Below are 25,497 nucleotides of genomic sequence, written 5' to 3'. Positions count from 1 at the left end.
AAGGAATCACAAAGGATGCAACACTACCAAAGCAGCACAATAGTCAATAGTCTGCAGTTCTGGGTTGAAATGCTTTGTTCAAGACCACCTTGATAGCAATTCTAGGTAGGGGACGTTACATTTTCACTTTAACAACAATGATGTTGTGCTGCTGTGTCGATTTGAATCAGCAGAACATTTCTCTCAAAAGCAAGCTTCTAAGCGTATTATGACCCAAGTGAACCAAACATTTAAAGCCATGCAGTATGCATGAATAGGCTTGTACAAGAGTTATGGATATAGCCTGCCCTGAGACATGCTAAACCAATCGATACTATATTTCGTAGCCATCATTAGCCCCTACTTATTCATCTGTGTGGGAGAAAGAAGTCCCCCTTGAAGACCCCCCCCCCCCCAGTACAAAGCATCTAAGGTACCATCTAAACCAGCGGTTCCCAAACTTTTTAGGCCACGCACCCCCTTCTACATCCCGACCGGGTTCACGCACCCCCCCCCCCCCACACACACACACACACCTTAAAAAAAAAAGCAACAGAGCCGCATAAAAATCGGACGAATGAGAGAACAGTTTGCTCGCGCGTGGCGTTTGTTTACAAGATAAAAAATTCTTCCTGGGCCGTGCCTTCGAAAAGGTAACGGACGTAACGTTACGAAGGTAACGGACGATTGGCCAGATTGGCCACATCTGTAGGCTCGTCTACTTGCAGAGAGTAAAACTCACTCTTCTTCACGCGACCAACCAATGTAGCCAGGATGTCTTCGGACAAAGCATCGATGCGCGCGACACTGTTGTTGGACGCGGGATCACGTCCAACTTTTTCGCTTCTCTCTCTCCAATCATACATTCCACCATCTCTTTAACATTTTTCCCTCTCCACCACCGCCTCTCCTTCTCCCTATTACGCGGTCAGAATACCACCACAACACGCCGCCTGTCTCCGGCAGAAATGCGCTCATCCACGCACGGGAACAACACCGAGTTGTAATATATACCTCCATAACACCCCGCCACTCTCGGCTCATACCTCCCCAGCAACGAGGCACATCACCCGGTCACAATACCTCCAGAATGTCCCCCGGGTGAAATCCAGGACTTGGTTTTATGGTTCCGAGTGGCGGCGCTCACTCGTTGGCGCCGGGACGCGAGGTCTCCAGCCGTCCCCGCCGTGAGGCACCCGATCGTCGGGTCTGTCAGCCCTCGGAACAGGCCGCGGGTCAACAACTCGTGGGTGGCGGGGTAGAGGCGAGGCAGATCACAGAAAAATAATAAAGACTAGAGTATGGCAAAGATATGTTGATGAGAAGCGTATTTGTACGTCAAACACAAACGTAATCAGGGAGAAAATACGTTCGTGGTAAAACGTAATTGAGAATGCATTTTAGTTTTGGGGGAACATAATTTTTAGGAGACAGGACTGCACCGCCATTACATTTTTCCTCTCGCGCACCCCCTAGAGGCAGCTCTAGAGGCAGCTCGCGCACCCCCAGGGGTGCGCGCACCCCACTTTGGGAATCCCTGATCTAAACAAACTGCCTGCAGTGTTAATGGATGTCTTTGGCATGGTTTCACACAACAATTAAACACAGCAATTGCTTTTCAAGTTAACTTCTCAATTTCCGTTTGAATGGAAGCATAACTACTACTGATGCACCTGAAACCGAATACGTTCTTCCAGATAGCAAATATAATGTGATGGAAACTGATTTTCTTTTTACCTGAAGTTGCCCGTTATTATTTCAGGGAGGAAAAAAAGGTGTCTTTAGTTATGTTGCATCAAATCCATTCATATCATGTGGACACTAGATACAAATGCCCATTCCGTTTGCAACATCGTGTTTTGATTTCACTAACTAGTCTTTTAATTTGTTACACATTACTGAAAAGGGATTGCTATATTCTGTAGTCCCCTACCCAGGCCGCTCGCAGCAGGCCGCATGTTGAACCACTGCATCAAAATAAGGCTTAGAACCTGTCATTTTTAGACGTATGTTATTTTCCTCATTTAAAATAACCCAGTAGAAAGCTGTTTCCTTCACAACACATAATTGAAAAGTTGTTGCAATATTCTGTAGTAGAATATTTAATAAATAATGATATGCCAACATTAGATTAATTGAATCCATTGAAGGCACAACATGCAATCATTGTCAACATATCTCCTGGTAAGAACCATGCACGTTAGGTCTTCGATCCTAATACAGACATAGAGACAGTTAATGGAAGACAGGGAATTGTTAGCAGCCATGAGGAAATCATACTGTGAGTTGGCATTATTGGAAGCATATTTGTCCAATGAAGATAAAAAAGAGAAATGGACACGATGTCAAAGCAGAGCTTTAACTGTGACCTAAACCTGTCTATTTCTATATCCACCTTTCTGAGCGATGTCCAACAGATAGGGTTTGACAACAATGGTTTCTTAAAGTGATACAAAGCAGATCAAGTGGTTTGTTCATGTGTTTCAAAAATGACTTTCAAGTGACCTGTTTGAGCCAATAATGAACAAGAACAGAATATATTTAGAGGCTATAGCTTGGAAAGGAACAACATATTATATTGAGCCAAATAATGTGTGTGTAACAACACTTAAAAAAAAACAACAGTATCATGTATAAACCATTTATCAGACCAGGTCCTTTTTATTTACCCTTTTAGATTACATCTAATGTCGTATTGTGCACCAGTTTAACAATATATGCAAACAGAAATAAAATATATTCAAAGAATCAATTAACCAGCCAGCGATTATTCTGCAACTTTTAGCGACAAGGGATGTGTGTGGAGCTACAGTCCTCTGTAGCTCCATATTGTACTACATTATAAGACCCGCCCACTTTTTTTTGTTGATTTAAATCCCTCTTGTAACTGTACAATGCTGAATACTCACAGAACAGATAAAGTCGCTCTAACTTCCGTTTCACTGAGACTTTAAAAGGATTACTCTATTTGTCAACAAAGTGTAAAATATAGTCATAAATGATCATTGCAAGATTCCTCGACAACCATTCCCAAAACCAAGTGTCATGTCATTGTTTGTCTGATGAGTAGTAAAAAAGTTGACTGTGACATGTAGAAAATCTGTAATCTCAGAGGCTGTTCTCAGCAAATGTCTGGAATGACTCACAGTTATCGACAAAAAGTCTTCCTGCCTTGAGCAAACGATCCAATATATTTGCATACTGCTGACATTCAGCTGAAAAGTGAGGTTCTCATACAGCTATCTAAATCTGGTATTTCATAATGTGCATAAAAATGCTGAGAAGGAAATTCAGCTGATGTCCAGACATTTGAACAGAAGACTGAGTGAACTGCAATAACAAACTACAAATCACTGAGTAGAGTGAAAACCACAGACACTGAACAGGTAAACTGAGCAAAACCAAAGCCTCTCTGTAGGGTTGTGTTTATTCATCGTTTCTCTCTCACGTTTCCTTTCATTTAGAATATATGACCTGACTGTAATTCTGTTCAGCAGCCATTGCATATTTGAATATTAAACCAGGGAACAACAATCATCTCTGTCAAGACCTCACCTGATCGATCCACAACACAAGCTAAACAGAGTTCGTAATCCAAAACAGTCTATTTCACCATCAAACCAAAAAACCCACCAGAACCCTGAGATTATACGACATAACTGACACTCCCTCCTCGCCGGCGCATGATTACAGGTTATCGCAGCGACCACCATGACCAACAGCGTGTACAGTTGTCAAATGCCATCAGTTCAACCAGGTCCAGACGCCCCCCGTCTCTGCAGGCGGTGCTGCTGAGTGTATTTTTAGACATTGCCACCTCATAAACACAGCCTGGTCGCATCACATCTGTGTAGTTTAAGTGGAGCCCTCTCCCATCAAGGCAATGTGCCCTTTTACCAACAGCCTACGGTCAAACTGCAGACCTAACGTAGATTTAGTGTGACACCTGAAAAAAACAAAGATCAAGTAATGTGTGAGGCTGGTTCTGGTTTGATCACTCATTTTGTCATCTTGCTTCAAAGGCCAAACAACAGTTAATATACAGTAAGGTGGTTTCGAAGCTAGAAGTCCAAATGCGATCACATTTAGTCATCCCTTCTGTGGTCAAACAACGCCAGTGTGCTTTTAAAAATGTATTGTTAATAGTTCTGTATTATCAAAAGGAAGAAAAAGAGTGCCGGTGTTACTCAGTAGGGAACGAAGCACAAAGTAATCACACTTAAACCTACATGTCATTGTCAGACCGCGTTGGTGTTGGTATTGAAGACTAAGGAGCACATCAGCATCTAACCAGACCTGAGTGGAATGTGCAGGTATGTCTACCTGCTGTGTAATGAGGTGCAGCTGGGCAACTTCTGAGCTATCTAGCTTGCAAACTGACGTTAGCGGTGCAGTTTTAGGATTACAATTTCTAGGCATTTCCTTAAAAGTGAGAAAATGTATGGATAACAGAAAGAGATTGGGAATGGCATTCAACAAATTAGAGAAGCACCGATTGCAATTTTCTCGGCCATTGGCAGGTTTTGTGTGACCTGCCAATTCTGATTTTGGCCTATTCCAATTTCTTTTCTTTTTAAGAGTTATAATTTACAGAGGTCTGGCATATGTTACCTCAGCATCGATGATTTTATTTAGTCATCCAAATGAGTCCCTATATTCCCTCAGCTCTATGTTCCCTCATATCATCCTTGGACCATGTTGAAATCTGTTTATATCTGTTTGAGATATCACGCTAACAACATCCGATAAAGGTCAGACAGTCGGGCTGGTACCCGTTGCCTTCGTTGGTTGGGTTGGTTAGGTTTAGGTACGAGGAGTGAGATTGGTTAGGTTTAGGGTAAGAATATCGGGGTAAGCCAATCAGAGGCAGAGTAGGGCAGGTCATGCCATTAAAAGAAATATTCTAAATAATTAGCCTTTTGCTTCTGTTTGTTGTATTTTCAGAGTAGTGGGCCTTCGGAACAATGGACTTTTGTCTTTGGGTTAACGGGCTAACACATGGGCTTTCGGCATTGCACCTCCTGGGGTACTGATCTGAGAGACCGTACGGCCGAGGGAACATAGACCATTCCCATTGACAGCATTTTTGTCATTGAAAATTGAAATTCAGTTGCATGTTTATAATAAAACAATGACTGTTAAATAACTTTTAATCGATAAATTTAACCATACATTTTCTCCAAAACCGTTAAAGGAACTTCTCTCACTCAAACAAATCAAAGAATAAAAGTGTTACTGGACAAAGTCTATGTCCATGTCGAGTCTTGACAGTACTCTAACTACGGGTCAGTACGACTAACTACCATTCACATGTAGCTCAAGCGCAAGTTCAGTCAGGAAGACACTCACTAGTAATCTCTGTCTTTCCTCTCCTTGTAATTACTCTATCAGCTGATTGGGGGCGTGCACTTTTAAGTAACCAACCAGATTCGGCACACCGGTTCCTCAAGCCAATCATATCGTTGCTGTCAATCTTTAAATAGTGTTCTCCTCTCTGCTGATGTCAGTTGTCATTTCAGCGAAGCAGATGCAACCCTCCTCCACCCCAGTCGCCTCCAGTCAGCATCACAGTCGTGCTCCTGAGTCATCATCAGATTGCAGCAACTCCTTTCATCACCACCACCAGTGTCTGGACTCCAGGGGGGTTAGGCCTGTTGGACCTCAGTATCCCTACCCTCGGTGATAGTACTTCAGGATGGAGTCCAATCGCCAAAGACTTTGCACTTTTCATATTTGACGCTTGTATAATAAATCATTGTTAACTTATGAAACAAGTCTCTCCTGATTGAAATACTTTTATGCACATTTTGAAGTATCGCATTAGAAAAGCTGTATGTGGCCATGCACCGCATTTGCATTTATTTTTCGCTTCAAATTTGCTTGACAATTGAGAAGAAACACAACTAGAGACATTTCCAATGCAGAACATGTGCAGGACAGTTACTTCTGAAACCAACTCGAAACAATTCAAAACTAACTACAGCAGACCAGCAGACCACCTTGAGGCCCTGCCACCAGTGAAGCAATAAGTATGTCCCTCTGAATGACTCACTTTCTGTAAGTATTCTAAATCCACTATGGATAATGCAGTAAAAACGTAATATAGCCTCCTCTTTGACTGCTCCGTGGCCTCGGTCTTTTCAAATGTTAATGTATGCAAAATGAAATATTGGGTGTAAAAGTTAACTCATCTCCATGATCAAAATATATCATAAATGAGACACGACAGATCGAGAGGCTGCAGTAGGTGAACTGTCATGGGGAAGCTGAGCAGCTGCAGCAGAGAACCAACCTCCACACACCCCCTCATTCCTCTCTCTACCAATGAAACAGGAGCCGTCTGTCTCTCCTGCAACAGATATTAACCCCGAGGTTGATTTCATCTCAATAGCGGGGCTCAGAGGAGCTGTTCCATCAGCTACAAACCCCTCCCTTGGCTCAGACTCTGGATTCTGCATTGAGATTTTTTCACCGCGCTACAGAGGTCCATGTGCTCGTTAACGAGCTGAAGTCAGCAGCTGATTTGTGAGAGGCAGACGGAAGCACGTCTCTATGGGCACATTTGACGGTTGCTGTCCTGCTGGATGGCATCTCGTTACAAGCAATTCATTCACTGTCAACAATGGGTGTCACATGGAAAGCACTGTGGCTGAGGTTGGGTCTGATGGATGCCTATTGAAGACATTTCAACTGTTTACCACCGCAATCACAGAAATAAACTGTGTGGTCAATTTTGATTAAGATAGAACTGAAGAAAACATGTGAAACAGCCCACAGAAAAGTTGCCGGATTTGCATTGAAAATTACATAAGTTAGGCACAATGCTTTTATATTTAATGAGCTTTGCTTAAGTGTAGTTATAATATGAGTGGCGGCCTAGATACACAAAGTCCTTGGTACTATTACAATAGGACTGGCTTTGTTATGGATAACTTTGTCCTATGTAAGCTGTACAAGTCACAAATCATCTGAGACACTACATCCTGAGGCAAATTCTATACGGGCTCATTTATTTAACAGGCTCACAGACTTTATGGTCATTGACTTCATCCTATTAGCTGTGTTTTTTTCCCTCTACAGTTTTATTCATCCCCCAAGACAAATTTCTAAAACATGTCCATTCAAACCTACTAGAAGTCCACATCCTCCTCCACAGTACGTCCGCAAGCTAAAGCGTAAAGCACAACCAAGCAGAGGTCACGAAACATGTCTAACTATCCTCAGTCAACTAAGACAAGGTTCATTGCAAATAATCATACCATATATAATAACAACAATGCTTATACTGAAGTGTTTTTTGAAGTGGAAAGGGATAGCAGCTGTAACCGGCGTATGTGCAGAACGGCGGCCGTGAGGTAGCCAGTGGGAACATGCAGTAAAAAGCCCGCTACAGAGAAGCTCGGACTACAACAGACACAAAGGGAGAGTGACTTCCTCCTCTGACCAGGAAGACATTACTTCAATATATCTTTACACAGCAGATAGTTGTTTGCTGCTATATTAATGCTCTGAATATTGAATTCAGCACCTTTAAGTTCATAGCTGCTCACACTACAAAGAAAAAAAGTGATAATTATTCATTATCTGAGGTTTGAGATTATCATTTCTGCATTGATTGAAGTGGAAACCAGGAGCAGGTCACAGAGACAGGTCTCATCAAAGAAATGCACTGAAACACTGAGCTCACTCCTCCCCCACATCAAGGCCTTAGACGACACAGGCCACCAAGGTCACCTCACATGAACTAGCATGAAACACTCAACCATAGACCTTTTCCTGTTAAGTGCCCCTGCTCAGTGATGCTGCAGTGTGGACAGTGATTCTGGGGAAAACAGCTGAAACCAATCTCCCTGCATTCCCCGTTGACACAGCCAGTACGAAGCAGACACACATTCTACCTGACAGCCATACAAAAGAATGCAAATAGCTTTAATACGAAGAGCAGTTTGGTTAAAGTACAGTGTGAGAGAATATAACATATACAACTGCTTCTACATTCGGCAGAAACAACACAACGTATTTTCAGCCACACCTGTAAATAAAACAGGTATAAAAAGAAATATCATCCGGAACCGGTGAGTGTCCATCAAAGGTTTGATATATCTTTGAACATGTCTTATATTTCTGTAACTGCAATTTGACATACATAACCAAGGATAAAGGGGTATTTAATTAATATTCAACAAGGTCCGGTTAGAGAGAATTTCCTCACACAAAGGTCCGGAACATTACAGTAATATCTAACGTGCGCTATGATTTGCAGCAAACAACTATTAGCTGTGCAAAGATATAGTGGAGTAATGTCACGACGACTCTTCGTTCCCCTGCTCCTCCAGTTCATGTAGATGTGTCCTTGGGCAAGACACTTAACTCAATCGCTCCTGTAGGCTGTGTCTGTGGTGAATGCTTAGATAGTCCTGATGGGCTGGTGGCCCCATGCATTTTTTGGTATTGTATGATACTGTGTTGTATTGTGCTATTCCAGTGGTGGGCCGTCAGGGCCAGCAAGGCCTTCTCTGCTGGCCTAGACAGAATCACAAAGTTATAGCTATTTTATAATTTAATAATGTTTCATAAATATACTACATGTATTACAATTTTTTTCCCATTATCTTATGTTCTCATTGCACAGCTCCTGTCTTCCTCAGTTGCTCTGCTTCCAGTACAGCTTGTTTTAAGTAGAGCTTTTATCCAATCAGATCTCACCTCTGTGTCTCTAGATAAGAACAGAGGCCCTAGGCCTGCAGACTCACAAGTGAATCCCTTTGCAGTTTAAGTGAATGGGGACGATATTGTTGATTGTCATATTCTTCAACCAATCAGATCTTTAGTTTGACATGTTGGGCGTATTCTTTGACGTGTCAGAGCCTGCTAGCTGGCCTACAAGTACGTGATTGGTCAGTGGGCTAGCCTGACATGTTGGGCGGTGACAATCCCAATATCTGCTGCCTCTGTCGAGCGGACATTTTCAGCCCCTCAAACGCATTAAAACATATTCAAGAAATACAACTGGGGAGGCTCGACTGTCTTCACTGGCGTCCATGAATCGAGAAAGACTTCTTACTGGGACTAAAATGCACGGATGTACTCAACAACCGTGAGATTAAACTCTTTGTTACCAAAGAAAGGAGGATGGCTTTGTCTTTAAATAGTGAACAGCAGCTCTGGTAAGTAAACTGCTTTTGTTTTTACATCTGCAATAGCTTTAATATGGTTGTTTATATATTATTACTTGTACAACTTGTTTTTATGAAGATGGATTTTAGTTTGGTTTTATATGTGATAGTGTAGGTGCGTGGAAACAAACAAGGAGGCGAGTATTCCCTTTGGCTGCACCTTGTGGCCGTTTATTTCCATCCATACAAAACATACACACATTCACTTCCTGCCACCCTTTAACCCTCTCTGTCACCAGGGTTACGCCCCTTTCCTTAAAGGGGCCCTGTGAATTCGGTCGTTCCCTACAATGGAGTGGTCTCACCGACGTCACGATCTCCTTAGTTACGACGTCGGTCGGCCATGTTGGAGTACATACAGAACCTACATGGCGGCGAGTAAACAAGGAAGTGCGGCGAAAATACAATACTTTGGATCACTGGATAGTGCATCAAAAGTTCGCTACCTGGCCAAATTGAAGGTTATTGGTAATTTGGATCCCTATACGATGAGTGCAGATCGTTTCACTGCCGATCCTACTTATCTTCCATCGGTAAACTACGCCAACATCTACACGTATCTCGTGAACACCCCCAGTCCTTACACAAAAGACGAGTTGGCGTGCTACAAAGGGCTCGACGCTTATAATCAGTTTGTCAGTGGATGGGTCCGAGACGTCAAAGCAACGGTCGTCGAGAATTCTCATCTCGTCATTGGGAGGGTAAATATATACAGATCTGGTCCGATATTTAGCAATATTCAATGTTTACTCAGTGCAAACAGACACGTGTGTTTGTTTACATTGTACATGCACGTCATTGTGTGCGTGTGTGTAGGAATTAACTTTAAACTAACCCCTAACTTCATCCATCGGTGTGTGTATATATATATGATCTGACGTTAAACTCATATCAAGCAATGCTGAGGCTGCATCTCTGTGTTCCGCCTGTTGTACACGCTCGACACGTCTCTGGTACCGACTGCTGTCACGGGCCGATGAAGCTTCGGTAACCTTCTCATGTCCAAGTTTAATTTATATTTCCTTTATTAAATACTGTTCACAAACGAATTTGTAAATAAAATCACTGACCACTTATAAAGTGATCCGCACATACTCTAGTGTACGCCAAATTCCATTCCTTTATATCTCGAGAGATGCGTGACAGCCATTTCTCGCGACGTCGCTTGGATAGCTCCTTCGTATCATTTCCTTGATGTGTAATGACCGCTGGCAAACGAAAGAATGATTTCTTTTCTCTATCAGCTCTGCTGCCACAACCAAAGACAGCACAAAAGTTCACCACCGATAGGTTATGCGACTCAGCCGTGCATGCCAGTGGCTTTGTGTGTACTCCAACATGGCCGACAGCTAAAACTGTGACGTCACACGAGACCACTCTATAGGAACTATTGTTACATCCAATGTTGCCCTAGGGACACATTTAGTCAGTGCCAGTGTTGCCAACTTTGCGACTTTCTCGCTAAATCTGGTGACTTTCCAAACCCTCATGGTGACTTATTTTGTCAAAAGCTACGAACGACAAATCAAGCGACTTGTTCTGGTGTTGTTGGAGACTTTTCTGGTGTTTTGACTCTGACGTGAAAGCACATATGTTCTGCCCTGTTGTGAACGAGCAGCGAGTGCTGCTGTGAGCCGTCCCAAAGCACTCACAGGCGGTCTGTCTCACAGCAGCTGAGCTCTCTAACTAACTCCTAACTCATTTACATTGAGGTGGAAAATAAAATGTCGATTGATCCCTGGTAAATAAATAGTGAAAAAATGTAAAATAATAAAATAAAGCTGATGCTAGACGGATACCCATAGGCGTTCATAGTTTGAGGCATTGGGGGCACTGATCATTTGCGAAGTTAGCAGTGAAAAGTTGTTGCTTTAAAGGTCTTTTGTTTTTTTCAACCCTTACTGTCAAGAGACTGTTTATAACAATCACAACTTTCTGCAGATGTTCCTATTAAAAGCCGAACAGAAAATAAGGAGATTGTGTCCACTGAACAGCGATCAGAGACATTAATGTCTGAAAACAAATTTTCTGTTCAGAGCAGCAGAGTGTTGAGTTTTGAATTACTTTGTTGTTGTGCTGAAGACAACAGGCAAACATTTGAGCTCGCCAGTGAACATCACAATTTAGAATTAACAGCCTTTTTCTATGCCTGGTCCAAAAGATAACTCAGTATTTTAGGTTGGTTACATTGGCCAAATGTCGTCGGTTCTTTTTTCTTTTATATATTGATATTGTTGCCTGTTCAATATTGTTAATATAATCCATAAAACCAACCTATGGTGAAAGAAGAGACAGGATACTGTATCAGACATGTTGTACCTGTGTTGCCTATCAGCAAGGTAATGGGAAGCACAAGGAGAGTGAAAGAATGATGAGATGAGACATCCATGTTGAGTCACTCTGAGCCCACATGGCTTCAGTGCAAGTGATAAAAGCATAAGCAGAACGCTGGTATGAGATAGGTTACAAGAGTCCGGTGTCTCAGAGATTGAACACATTTCAACTAACAAAACAGAGATGACAAAAGAGGAAAGAAAGGGATAGAAAAGTCTAAAAAGGGGAAAGTAGAGGAATGAAAAGGAAAGGATGCAAAGTAATGTGAAAGGAACTGAGAGGAAAGTAGAGGAAAGGAAAGAATAAAAAGGAAATAGTGATGAAAGAGGAAAGGGAATGGTGGGTGCATATAGTGCATAGATTGAGGGGAAATGTACAGTTAAACAGCATAGCAAGACTGGGTGATGAGCTGAAGCAGCGAGAGAAAGCAATGTGTGTCCTTATCTTCTTCAGATGCTCATTTCCAGATTGATAGTTGGCAAACTCCCCGTTATCAAAGCAGAGATCAGAGTCCCTCCAATCGCTCCACTCCAACCTCTCCTCACCTCCATCTCACCACACCAGCTTTAAACTTCACTTGAAAGGAACTTGGAGTTTCACTGTGACAGTGACATGAAATCTCAACATTCTCATCTGAGTGGGGGCAGAGCTGCCAAGTGGATGTAAAAACCCTGTTTTTGTCTTTTCCTCAACAAAGACATAACAGAGTTTGCTTCAAGTGGGCAAGGCTACACTAGCCTAACAACACACATCTTCAAACACTTATCGGGCAGGAAGTGACAGGCCTGACAATTGCGTGTGTCAAACACGTCATGTCCTTAATTAACATGACAGGGAAGGCTGGGAGGGCCTCACACCTCACAATGTATCCTTGTACTCAATTAATGGTGGGCATCCCCTTTGCATCCAACCGCAGCGACATCACCGTCACATCGTTCATTGGTCTAAAAATGTGGCACTTCTGTTCATCTGTTAGCTTTTCAGACAACGAGTGTGGAGGCTAGGCAACAGATTGATGTGTGCATGTTTCTCAGTGATTACTGAGACCACAGGGAAACACTATGGACAGGAAGCTGTAGATTCACAAAGGACTCACATTGTCTGTTCTGAGCTTCTTGGCAGGGCAGCCTCCATCCACAGGATGTAGCATGTAATACAGCCGCACTTTGTTGGCATGTTTCCGACTCTAAAGGAAAGGAGAGAAAAAGAAAAAGAAAAGTGAATTAAGGCAATAAAGTGGATGATGTATATCGAGCATAATAGTGTATTTCAAAAATTATTTGCCCTCATATGTTAGGATGCAAATTTGAACGCAGCCTGAGTCTACGTTATTCACTTGCTCCTGCTCCCCTTGGAGGGTTGATCTCATATCTTATAGTATTGTAACGCCAATAAAACATAACGACAAACGACTCCCCTGAGGGGAAATGAAAGATTCTCTGTTAAACCACTTTTCAAATGCACATTCATAATACGGGCAGTGAGAATGACAGGAAATGGGGTGCCCCTGTGGCTTGGGGGTCATGATGCCAGCCAGGAGCTCAGACTTTCCTGGTTTGAGTCCAAGAGGGGACCTTTGTTGCATCTCTCTCCCTTGTCATCTCTCTACTGGTGCTATCTATTGAAGACATTAAATGCCCCAAAAATAGGGATTTCAGACACAGCAGAAGTTTTTGTACTCCAAGGTCACCTTTACCTACAACTACCTAGCTCTTCTCAGGGGCGTAAATGTAGACAGTGTAGCTAGTGGCCCCACTACCTACACAGGGGCCCGAGGCGTTGGGTAAAGCAGGCTATCCAACAATGTGTTGGGCAAACAACGGACCCTTACCAGGAATTCAGATTACTACGTCTGAAATATTCTATAGAAGAACTCACATTACTTTAAAATTGTGACATTTACTATATATACCCTCTAAACAGTCATCATTTTGGTTTTATTTTTTGTAAAATAGTCAGCAGCAATATATTATATGCTTATTCTACATAACCTATAAAAGCTTAGAATAAATGATCAGAAATGTTGTCATGTACAGATATGCAATGGTGATTGCTGGGTAACATGCATTTCGATGTCAAGTCTCAATTTGATCGTGTGACGAGGTTGTACATCAGAACCCTAGGTGCTAGTTTAGGTCCAGGTGCACATCTGCAAGTCGAGCGAGCAGTTATGCCTTTCAAACGTAAAAAGTCAGAAAGACAAAACAGGAGAAAGCAAAGCTAAAGATTTAACCAGTCGGCGGACCCTGGTGTGCGTTTCTCACCTAGTAACAGACGCGCACTAGGGCCCGTCATAATAGCGTGTACCGGGGCCTGTCGTAGCTACCTTACGCCAGAGGTCCCCAACCTTTTTTGCACCACGGACCGGTTTCATGTAAGACAATATTTTCACGGACCGGCCTTCAAGGTGTGGCGGAAAAACACGACGAAATAAAATGATACGATCGGCATGAAAACAAATATAAACTGCATGAATAAATACAACTCACAATAACGCTGAATCAGTGGCAGCCCTGAGCTTGTTTCTCTGCAACGAGACCCATCTGGGGGTAACGGGAGACAATGACACCCGAAGTCTGTTCCTGATGTCCCGTCTACTCCGTGATTTTGTTTTGATTGCCGTCACTGCAGAACATCCCGCTTCACAAAGAGGATGTGTGAAATGGAAGCAGGGTTTTCAGTGCTTTAGTGGCGATCTCAGGATATTCAGCCTTGATAACACCAGCAGAGTTGTTGTCTCAAACATACTTTTAAGGCCGGCGTCATTTACAATCTCCAGCAGCTGATCTTCCTGTCGCCACATATTCTGCAGAGCGGGCTTGGCGCATCAGAATTTCTCCTGATATTTAATTAGACTCCTGATATTGTCTGTTAAATGAAGCTTTCATTTCATGGAAGTTATCGGCTCTTCTTTTGTCTCCTTAGTGGCCTTTTCCCTTTGCAAAGAAGCCCTCCAAAAGTTATTTACTCATTTTCGCTAGTTTGCGGGTTTAATTTTTGAGGTAACGTATCACCGTATCACCGAGACAAGCGTTTTGACATGTGTCAGGAGCCACAGGCGGATGAAATTGTGAGAGAATCCGGTCATTTTTCAAAATAAAACTTCTTTCAGACTGATAATCAATAAAACAGAAATAATATAATATTTATTCTTTCTGTGCGGCCCGGTACCAAATGATCCACGGCCCGGTACCGGTCCGCGGCCCGGTGGTTGGGGACCACTGCCTTACGCCATTGGTTATTGTTCTTAGTGCTACAATCAAACTAAGAGGAGGAATTGCATCCCTTTTTGTTCACACCAGACCTTTTCCCCCTAAAAGGTCGTACCTGACACACACAAACACTTTCACGAACAAGCAATGACCAATCCACGGTAAATACTAGTTGTTAATCATAAAATTAATTTTGAACAATATGAATAAATTTGCAGAAAGCTAATATGAATGTTGATACAAAAACATCTCTACTTTTAGTTAATAAGTGATGTTTAGTTACTTTGCAGGTTCAAAGAAAAATGATCTCTATGATTGTTGATTGGTGGAAGTGACCAATACATCATTCCTAGTTAAGTTATGACATTATATTGCATTGGTCAGCAAATGTCAGTAGCAAAACTAGCATCTGCAGTGTAAAACAAGATAAGAAAAAAGATTCCTTTAAAATCCTAAGAAATTAATCTGATATACATCCATTATACAAAAATTAAGAAAAACAAAAACTTCAGCCTGAATAACAGCTTGACCACTTCAAAACATCCAACAAGTCTGTAGAACATACTCCACAAGTAAATATGTTGTGTGTCCAATACGACACGGGGAAGCATGTTCTGATGTGACACCAGTATCTGCAGTGAAAAATCATTTGTCAGTGCTTTACAAAATTATTTTAAATGATTGACAATTAAAAAACAATTGTCATCATGGTTAAATTAAATCCATCCATTCTGGAGATCAAGCCCAAATCATTGGAAGGCCTGCTGGGATATTTAATCCCAGCTATTTTTGTCATGTAGGATGTACCCATAGTAACTTCACTGGGAGGTATCCAAGAGGCATTCTATTCATGCCTGAGCCACTGCTACCCCACCATCCAAAGTACCCGAAACATCCCAATTTAAGTTCTAAAACGTCAAACATCAGTACAGTCGAGTAACAGAGGGAAGAATCCATCACCTCTTATCTGTTGATCTGCTAAACACAACTCATTGTGTGTAATGATAGTGTTGGAGTCAGCATCCTGACGCACCAGATGGTTGGTTACACAGAACCATCTAAGAAGCTGTCATTGGAAACTGTCTGGATATACTTTGCAGGTGAAAATTGGACGAATCATCCGATCCATCCAAATTTTGTCGAAGCCAGTCAAGAACAGGGCAAGATCTTCTTTTCCATTGAGAAAACCCTTCAGTGTCGTCCTTTGCTCTTCCTATAATGGAGAAATGCTCTCTATTTCTGATATTGTTGTGGCATCTATGCTAACCTCATTAGGAACGTCAATTGTTGTTTTGAACAAATAGTCGCGTATCCTTGTTGCGTCACACGCACTTTCACCTGCCCGTAGTGTCTTCACAGGACGCCGTTTGGTCCGAATCATCCGCATTACCCTAAGCCTGACATCATCTCGTGATCCTGCCATTCTCGCATGGTATCGGGAGAATCCAGCTGCCGTGCAAGGTAATAAGCACCCTGTTGCTGCAGAGTATAATCACCGTCACGTACTAATGATATTATGATGAAAACCTTGTTTAGTGCCTCGCTTTCACAATAAAGTTAACCTCCCTGTTAAAAATGGGCTTTCGGCGCACCAAGCTGTGTCATAACAATCTGTGATTGAGCTTGTTGGAAAAAGTCACACACCATTAACTCCACCTGAACATGGCGCTGTGCCTGTCCTGTCCTTTCCAATACACACTCCTGTTTCAAAGAGATGGCTTCCGTTTGTGCCAGGTAGAGGCTCCATTAGAAATAGAGAGACTGTCAAATGAAGTGCTCAGTGCCGCTCCCTGACACTGGGTTGAATTGGTAATTAGTGTCCAGTTCACTGAGGTCGAAGCAAGAGTATTCTTACCAGCAGCCCATCGACCCAGCAGGATCTGATAGCACAGCCACGACAGGGGGAAGACAGGATTTAGAAGGACAGATTAGTTTATCCGAGGAGAAGCTTCGGATGTCAAGAGAAGTGATACAGAAAGAGGGGAAAACCACACGTGATATAGTCATTGCAACGTTATGGGAAGCCACAGATGAGGGACAGTTAATAGTTACAAGATAGCATCTGGTGAGGCATGTAGCAGTGTGGGCAGGTGCCCAGTGCGTTATTCTGTCAGGCAGAAGAACAGCTACCGGCTTCTCTTCACAAGGACATGACAGACGAACTCATCCCGCCTGGTCTGGGGGTGAAAGCAAGGCTTCAGGAATCTATTTGTCTGGCCTATAGTTTCTTGGCAGATATACAGCAATGTGAGATTTCACGCTTTTTTTTTTTGTGTGCGTGTGTGTGGAGGGGGGGGGATGATCCAGTTTGAAAAGCATGACGGATGCATAGCAGTTAACTCGCCTTGAACCTTTCATTCAAACTGCCGCTGGTTTGTATGACTCCCTTTTAAACAAATACTGCAAGTATTTCGACGTGTAAAAATATTTTACAATTTTGTTATGCCACAAATGAACAAGAACATAATGAAGCACATTCAGTCTTGTTTACTATTCATACTGTATTAACTGTTCAATATAACATACTAATAACATAGATGTTTCAAACTCATTTGGAATTCAATTTTTCTCCTAAACTTACTACTGAATAGCCAGAATAATGTACGTAACAGGACTTTAAACAAAGGCAGTCATTTTTATTCTGTTCAAACTATTCAAATATGATTTTGAGATTTCTTTTGTGATTTGAGATAAGGGATAATGATGTGGATGAAATGCTTTTCCACATTTGCCGTTCACTGAGCACAGGAACCAGACAATCAGAGTTTATCAATTTCCTGTGAGGTCACTGCCACATGGGCACCATTGGCAGCAGGCTGGGCTTTGATTCACCCCCTGAAATCATATCTGTTTTGTTATTTTCTTTTACCTGCAATCAATTGCACTTCTGGTACTCAGAAGCATTATTTGTTATGTCACCCTAAAGTGCATTTTTACGCACTGAGGTACTGAGAGCTACTTGGGTTTCTGCAGAGCAAACATTTCCACATCCAAACTGGGTAGAAATGGTTCACTTGACCAGCCATCAGACGACATTTCAGCAATAGGGTACATATTGGCCTTCATATTTGCACATCTTTAATTATACATATGCTAACTATTTTAATTGTGATTATATATTATTTCTTCATCTATTTGCATAACTTACTAATTACCACCTGGGGCCAGCTGCATATGGAATTACGATTGGTATTGCATTCTGCCCAGAGTCAAGGCAATGTTAACATATCCGGAAAGGAGCTGTAGCTCTATCAAGGACTAACTGAAGCACATTAAAAGAGTAGTTTTACATTTTGGATGGTAAGAATATTCACTTTCTTCCCAAACATTGGAAAGCGTTAGCCTGGCTCTGTCAAAAGGTAACAATATCTACCAACTGGCCTCTCTTAAACTGACAAATGAACACATTACATCTTGATTGTTTCAATAATAAATGAAAAGGCTGTGGTTTTACAGGGGGTCATGTGCGGGATTAGTTCCCAGCCAGGAGGAGTAATCAACCACAACCCGACCCATAAGCCACACATTTTCCTTTTATCATAGGGTACGCCAGTGCCCTTATTTGATCGTTCCTCAATCGTTGATATCCTGGACCCAGAACTTGTTAAGTTCCACCGTCATTAAGGAAGTTGAAATACTCCTATCTTCCTGGGATGAGTTAGGAACCAGGAGCCGGGAAGCTTCCAAAAGGAGTCCTGAACGATACACAAGACCATCCTACAAGGGTAGTCGGCACAGAACATCTACGCCTCCTCTATTGGAGTTCATCGCTTCATCCCTGTTTGCATCACAATATGTCAAACTACACTGTTTTATATTCTACCAACAAATCCTACGATTGTTAATGTGATACCTTGTCTTACATCACAACTTGCAGAACGTCCTTTAAATACAGGCGAGTACATACAGGCACATATTTGAAATTTAACCTCTGCATTTAACTGAAGCATTTTGGAGCAGTGAGCTGCTGTAGAGCACCCAGGGAGCAACTTTGGGTTCAATGTCTTTCTCAAAGCCACTTTGACATGTGATAGTAGGAGCCGAGGATCAAACCGCTACCCTTGCGGTTAAATACGACCTGCTCTGACAACCTGCAGAGAGCAACCTGGTATGTAGAGATCACTCAGACTGCACAATGTGCCATGTCATTGTTATGACGGCCCATTATTTAGAAAACCAAAAAGTCAGAGAAATGTCTCATTGGACCGAAAGCCCATTTGTCTGGCAGCCTGTTATCCTGAAAGACAAATGCCCATTTTTTTGAAGGTCCATTGCTGACCCACCCTACTCTGTCTCTGATTCGCTTACCCATATATTCTTACTGTAATGCTGAAAATTCTCGCTCCTCATGCCTAACCAACGCATCCACTCAAGGCAATGACTACTAGTCAATCAGAGGCAGAGTAGGGCAGGCCATGCCTTCACTATAGTGAATGCCATCATTTTGCATCATAATAATAATCAAAACAATGGCCTTAGTTTTCGAGATACAGGCTGTCGGACAAATGGGCTTCAAATCCAACAGGACATCTTTCGGACTATAGGGGTTTCAGGATACGGGCTTTCAAAACAATGAGCAGTCCCCCTTCATACAGTTTCACAATTATGCCTCTGAAACCTAGTGACAAGACACAACTGTACAGCAAACAGTGTGGCCTCTATCTTGTTGAAAAATAAGTTGAGTATAACAAGTTATGACCAGTTTGTTCCATAACTGGCACATTTGAAAATTTGATGAAAGCCTGCATTTTGAAAGCTGATGTCATTCATGTGGGAGTTTATATCCAACTGTAGTTTCTGCCAGCAGGTCCCCGGTTGCCTCCTCCCACTGTACTGTACCAAATGTTAACTTGTACCACTGGATGCATCATTCAAAACTGCAAAAACAAACGGAGAACTATTGAGATATACATGTGAGCTCTCTGTGTAAATGCTAGAAGTAGCTTGCATGTGTCGGGGAAGCTTGAGTTAGATGGGATGAAAAAGAAAGACCCAATAGGGTGCATCAAATATGGAGAATGTTCAGACAGCAAATATAGATTCAAGCACAGATCGATGAGACCAGCCAGGTTTTAGCTAATCAGCTAAAAGTCCCATTTTCAAAGTTTTTGGCAGTTACATTTATACACATGTGGCGATGCTGCATGATAGTTACACATCGCCACAGAGCTGCAGATATTAGCGTCTCAAGGGAAAAAAAACAAAGCGGGGATGATCAACTGTTATCAAACTTTTGGAAGAACTAACGCTTATTATATTGTAATTCATTTCCATGCCTGCTGCTCACAGTAATTACATTGACCGGCTCGTCTGCCGACAGCATGGCATCTGTCCCTAGCATAGGCCTGCTGATGATGGAGCTATAGTGAAGGTTAACTGAGGTTACATCGATGCGTTCTAACCAGTAAAAAGGAGCATTGGGCGAAAGTACATTTTAACGCTATCATGATGTGTTTATCTCATAAAATTACATTTTTGCTGAGAAACTTAAATAAATAGTTGTTTTAAGGAGATGTTTTCACAGCAATATAAAACACATATTAGAGAGGGAACACTAATTCCAAGATTTTTTTTATCAAAGAAAATATTTGAAAACAAATACAACCAATTGTTTATAAAAAAATTAATTATTTGTTTTCATGCCAATAGATGACAATGACGAAGTAGTAGGAGAATATTTAGAATTTCTGATGGTTTACATTGATTTCGGGACGGCTGAAATTATTTTTTGGGACGATTGCGGGATGGAAGTGAAAGAAGTTAGACAGGAGCCTTGCTTTCAATAGTCGTTTTTAGAAAGGAAATTGGAATCGGCAAAAATCAGAATCGGCAGGTCAGACTTTTGAAAAAATTGGAATCGGCTCAGAGAATTGCAAACGGAGCAATACTCTCCATACAACAGCCTTTTGTATTGAATATTGGTGCTTGGCAACTGTTTATCTGGAAGTCAGGTTCACACAGGCATTTGTTGCCACCCCTTGCAATGTGGCTCCAGGGATGGCAATGTTGGTCATCCCACCACTTTGGTCGCAACTGAAATATCTCAACGATCAGTGGATGGAGTGTGATTACATTTGGTCCTGATGAAGAAGTTCAGTGACTTCGGTGATTCCTTGATTTCTTCTGGGGCCATCCGCGGAATAACATATGCTGGTTTTTTTTGTGAAATGTCTCAACAACTATAGAATGGATTGCCATGAAATTTGGCCGACAGACCTATACACATACACTATCTCAGTCCAAGATCAAATGGAAAATGAATGAAGTCCAAGTGATCCATAGTGGGAGTGTGAAGGGTACACACGGGACAAGACTAATGGCATGAAGGTTGATTTGTTACGGAGAGTGTGGGAGCATGCTTTAGCTTTCGCATTTAGCTCAAAGCACCACTGTGCCTCTAACCTCACGGAGCTGCTGCCGTGGCTGTAGTGTAGACTATCAGTCTTGTTAAAACTGATCCATCTTTTCAATTGCATTAATGTGCAATGACAGCAAATGTTTGACAAAATGAAAAACAAATTGGATTATCATTGTAAGGCTGCAACGGACAATTATTTTCACTATTGATTCATTTGCAGATGATTTTCTCACGTAACCAATTAATTGTTTGGTCTAAAAAAATGCAATAAAATGGTGAAGTGTGTTGTATCTAAATGATCCCAAAGATATCCAGTTCACCATCATGTATGACAGAGCATTTCATTTAATAATCGTTGCTGCTGTAGTTCAATGTGTTTGATTAATTACTGTGCTGTGTTCAAGTCCCTAAATGTTGATTTTCATCCCATAGTAAAATAAATGGGAACTGATGGTCTGGAAGACAGGAACAATGCATTTAAAGACAGGCCGGCATGTTTGGAAAGTGGCCTGCAGGTTTGTAAGGTATATGTGATTTGGAGTAAATGGGGCAAAACAAGCAAAACATTACAAAGAAACCCAGGAACCCAAGTGACTGAGAAAAAACATCAGGCAACGCTGTGCAGGTACACCAGTGACAAGACACAGGCACATATGAGATGCTGGCTAATGAAGGACACATTCAGCTGATGGGAGCGTGTAGCTTGTTTGTGTGCATATGTGTGTATTGCAGATTTACAGATGCCCAGATATGGTTCAGCTGATCAGCTTTTTGTACTCTGATAAGAAAAGTGACCACTGACTGAGAATGTAGCAAAGAAATACTGAAACAGGCAAACTGTGGGTTGGTTTGTATGATAGATAAGCTAAGTGCACACTTGACACAATCTGGGCTGAAGAAAAATCCATATTGCATTACCACCCCATCAGTGAGCTAATCAGCGCTTGTGTGGACTCAGACGCCAGGAGGGATATCGTAGGGAACATATAACCAGACATCCTAAACCAGACCATCAAACCACATGCAACTAGAAAACCACAGGCCATCAAGCCACACGCAACAAGAAAACTACAGACCATCAAACCACATGCAACTAGAAAACCAGACCATGAAACCACATGCAACTACAAAACCACAGACCATGAAACCACATGCAACTACAAAACCACAGACCATGAAACCACATGCAACTGGAAAACCACAGACCATGAAACCACATGCAACTAGAAAACCACAGACCATGAAACCACATGCAACTGGAAAACCACAGACCATCAAACCACATGCAACTAGAAAACAACAGACCATAAAACCACATGCAACTAGAAAACCACAGACCATCACACCACATGCAACTACAAAACCACAGACCATCAAACCACATGCAACTACAAAACCACTGACCATCAAACCACATGCAACTACAAAACCACAGACCATCAAACCAAATGCATCTACAAAACCACAGACCATCAAACCATATGCAACTACAAAACCACAGACCATCAATCCACATGCATCTACAAAACCACAGACCATCAAACCACATGCAACTACAAAACCACAGACCATCAATCCACATGCATCTACAAAACCAGACCATCAAACCACATGCAACTACAAAACCACAGACCATCAAACCACATGCAACTACACAACCACAGACCATCAAACCACATGCAACTACAAAACCACAGACCATCAAACCACATGCAACTACAAAACCACAGACCATCAAACCACATGCAACTACAAAACCACAGACCATCGAACCACATGCAACTAGAAAACCACAGACCATCGAACCACACGCAACTCGAAAACCACAGACCATCAAACCACACGCAACTCGAAAACCACAGACCATCAAACCACACGCAACTCGAAAACCACAGACCATCAAACCACACGCAACTAGAAAACCACAGACCATCAAACCACACGCAACTAGAAAACCACAGACCATCAAACCACATGCAACTAGAAAACCACAGACCATCAAACCACATGCAACTACAAAACCACAGACCATCTAACCACATGCAACTACAAAACCACAGACCATCAAACCACACGCAACTAGAAAACCACAGACCATCAAACCACATGCAACTAGAAAACCACAGACCATCAAACCACATGCAACTACAAAACCACAGACCATCAAACCACATGCAACTAGAAAACTACAGACCATCAAACCACATGCAACTACAAAACCACAGACCACCAAACCACATGCAACTACAAAACCACAGACCATCAAACCACATGCAACTACAAAACCACAGTCCATTAAACGACATGCAACTACAAAACCACAGACCATCAAACCACATGCAACTACAAAACCACAGACCATCAAACCACATGCAACTACAAAACCACAGACCATCAAACCACACGCAACTAGAAAACCACAGACTAGAAAACCACAGACCATCAAACCACATGCAACTAGAAAACCACAGACGATCAAACCACACGCAACTAGAAAACCACAGACCATCAAACCACATGCAACTAGAAAACCACTGACCATCAAACCACATGCAACTAGAAAACCACAGACCATCAAACCACATGCAACTAGAAAACCACAGACCATCAAACCACATGCAACTACAAAACCACAGACCATCGAACCACACGCAACTACAAAACCACAGACCATCAAACCACACGCAACTAGAAAACTACAGACCATCAAACCACATGCAACTACAAAACCACAGACCACCAAACCACATGCAACTACAAAACCACAGACCACCAAACCACATGCAACTACAAAACCACAGACCATCAAACCACATGCAACTACAAAACCACAGTCCATTAAACGACATGCAACTACAAAACCACAGACCATCAAACCACATGCAACTACAAAACCACAGTCCATTAAACGACATGCAACTACAAAACCACAGACCATCAAACCACACGCAACTAGAAAACCACAGACTAGAAAACCACAGACCATCAAACCACATGCAACTAGAAAACCACAGACCATCAAACCACACGCAACTAGAAAACCACAGACCATCAAACCACATGCAACTACAAAACCACAGACCATCTAACCACATGCAACTACAAAACCACAGACCATCAAACCACACGCAACTAGAAAACCACAGACCATCAAACCACATGCAACTAGAAAACCACAGACCATCAAACCACATGCAACTACAAAACCACAGACCATCAAACCACATGCAACTAGAAAACTACAGACCATCAAACCACATGCAACTACAAAACCACAGACCACCAAACCACATGCAACTACAAAACCACAGACCATCAAACCACATGCAACTACAAAACCACAGTCCATTAAACGACATGCAACTACAAAACCACAGACCATCAAACCACATGCAACTACAAAACCACAGACCATCAAACCACATGCAACTACAAAACCACAGACCATCAAACCACACGCAACTAGAAAACCACAGACTAGAAAACCACAGACCATCAAACCACATGCAACTAGAAAACCACAGACCATCAAACCACACGCAACTAGAAAACCACAGACCATCAAACCACATGCAACTAGAAAACCACTGACCATCAAACCACATGCAACTAGAAAACCACAGACCATCAAACCACATGCAACTAGAAAACCACAGACCATCAAACCACATGCAACTACAAAACCACAGACCATCGAACCACACGCAACTACAAAACCACAGACCATCAAACCACACGCAACTAGAAAACCACAGACCATCAAACCACAGACCATGGACTAGTTGGTGCAATGATGGTGTATCAGGGCCAATTTAGATAAAAAATTAAATCATGATTCATGGTAGGTATTATTCCGATAAAAAAAACCTGATATTTTTCTAAGATTGAAGTGTTAAATTTAAGACGAAAAAAAAGAAAAATCCAGAATAGTCTTTGACATTTTTAAGTTAACTTTGCAGGCTTGGATCAACCTCATCTCACTTAAGGCTTAATCTCTTAAAAATACTGCGGTACAGAGAGCCAATGAGTGCAAAATAGAATTATATTAATATGTACTTATGTTCATTGAAGAACACAGAAAGAACATGATACAAGACGCGTTTGTTTTATATTTCCAGCCCTTCGCGCTCGCTCAGAGGCCATCCTCACCAAAATATCACTACTTTAGGTTCAATGACATTCAAACAGCGACGGTATCAACACAATGTTGCTCACTTCACCGCAGTGTTTAACTGTGGTGTAAAAAAAACAAAATGTTATTTTTCCTCACAAAGTCTATGACCTTACAATCTCAGAGAATACAGTGCTTTTTCTAGTAAATTTACAAATTTGATCTCTATTTTACAAATGTAAGGTTGAAGAGGGTGCTCATCTGAGTGAGCAGTGTACATACTATACGTGTGCAGAGGGCGATAGGTCTGAATAAAGTGTGATAAGC

General features: G+C 41.9%; 1 protein-coding gene across 1 annotated transcript in view; it reads right to left on the bottom strand.

Annotated features, from left to right (window-relative positions):
- LOC306778792 (zinc finger matrin-type protein 4-like) overlaps positions 1-25,497 on the bottom strand; it is a gene marked incomplete at both ends in the record, with an annotated part of 113,682 nt that overhangs the window by 41,149 nt on the left and 47,036 nt on the right. Inside the window, 1 exon segment of the mRNA XM_079270466.1 lies at positions 12,586-12,675. Within this exon segment, the coding sequence (XP_079126592.1) occupies positions 12,586-12,675 (90 nt within the window).

Source organism: Melanostigma gelatinosum (genome assembly GCF_949748355.1).
Source record: "Melanostigma gelatinosum genome assembly, chromosome: 6".
In the NCBI taxonomy this organism is placed as follows: Eukaryota; Metazoa; Chordata; class Actinopteri; order Perciformes; family Zoarcidae; genus Melanostigma; species Melanostigma gelatinosum.
The sequence above is the reverse complement of the archived record's forward strand: the minus strand, read 5'-3'. Positions and strand labels throughout refer to the sequence as shown.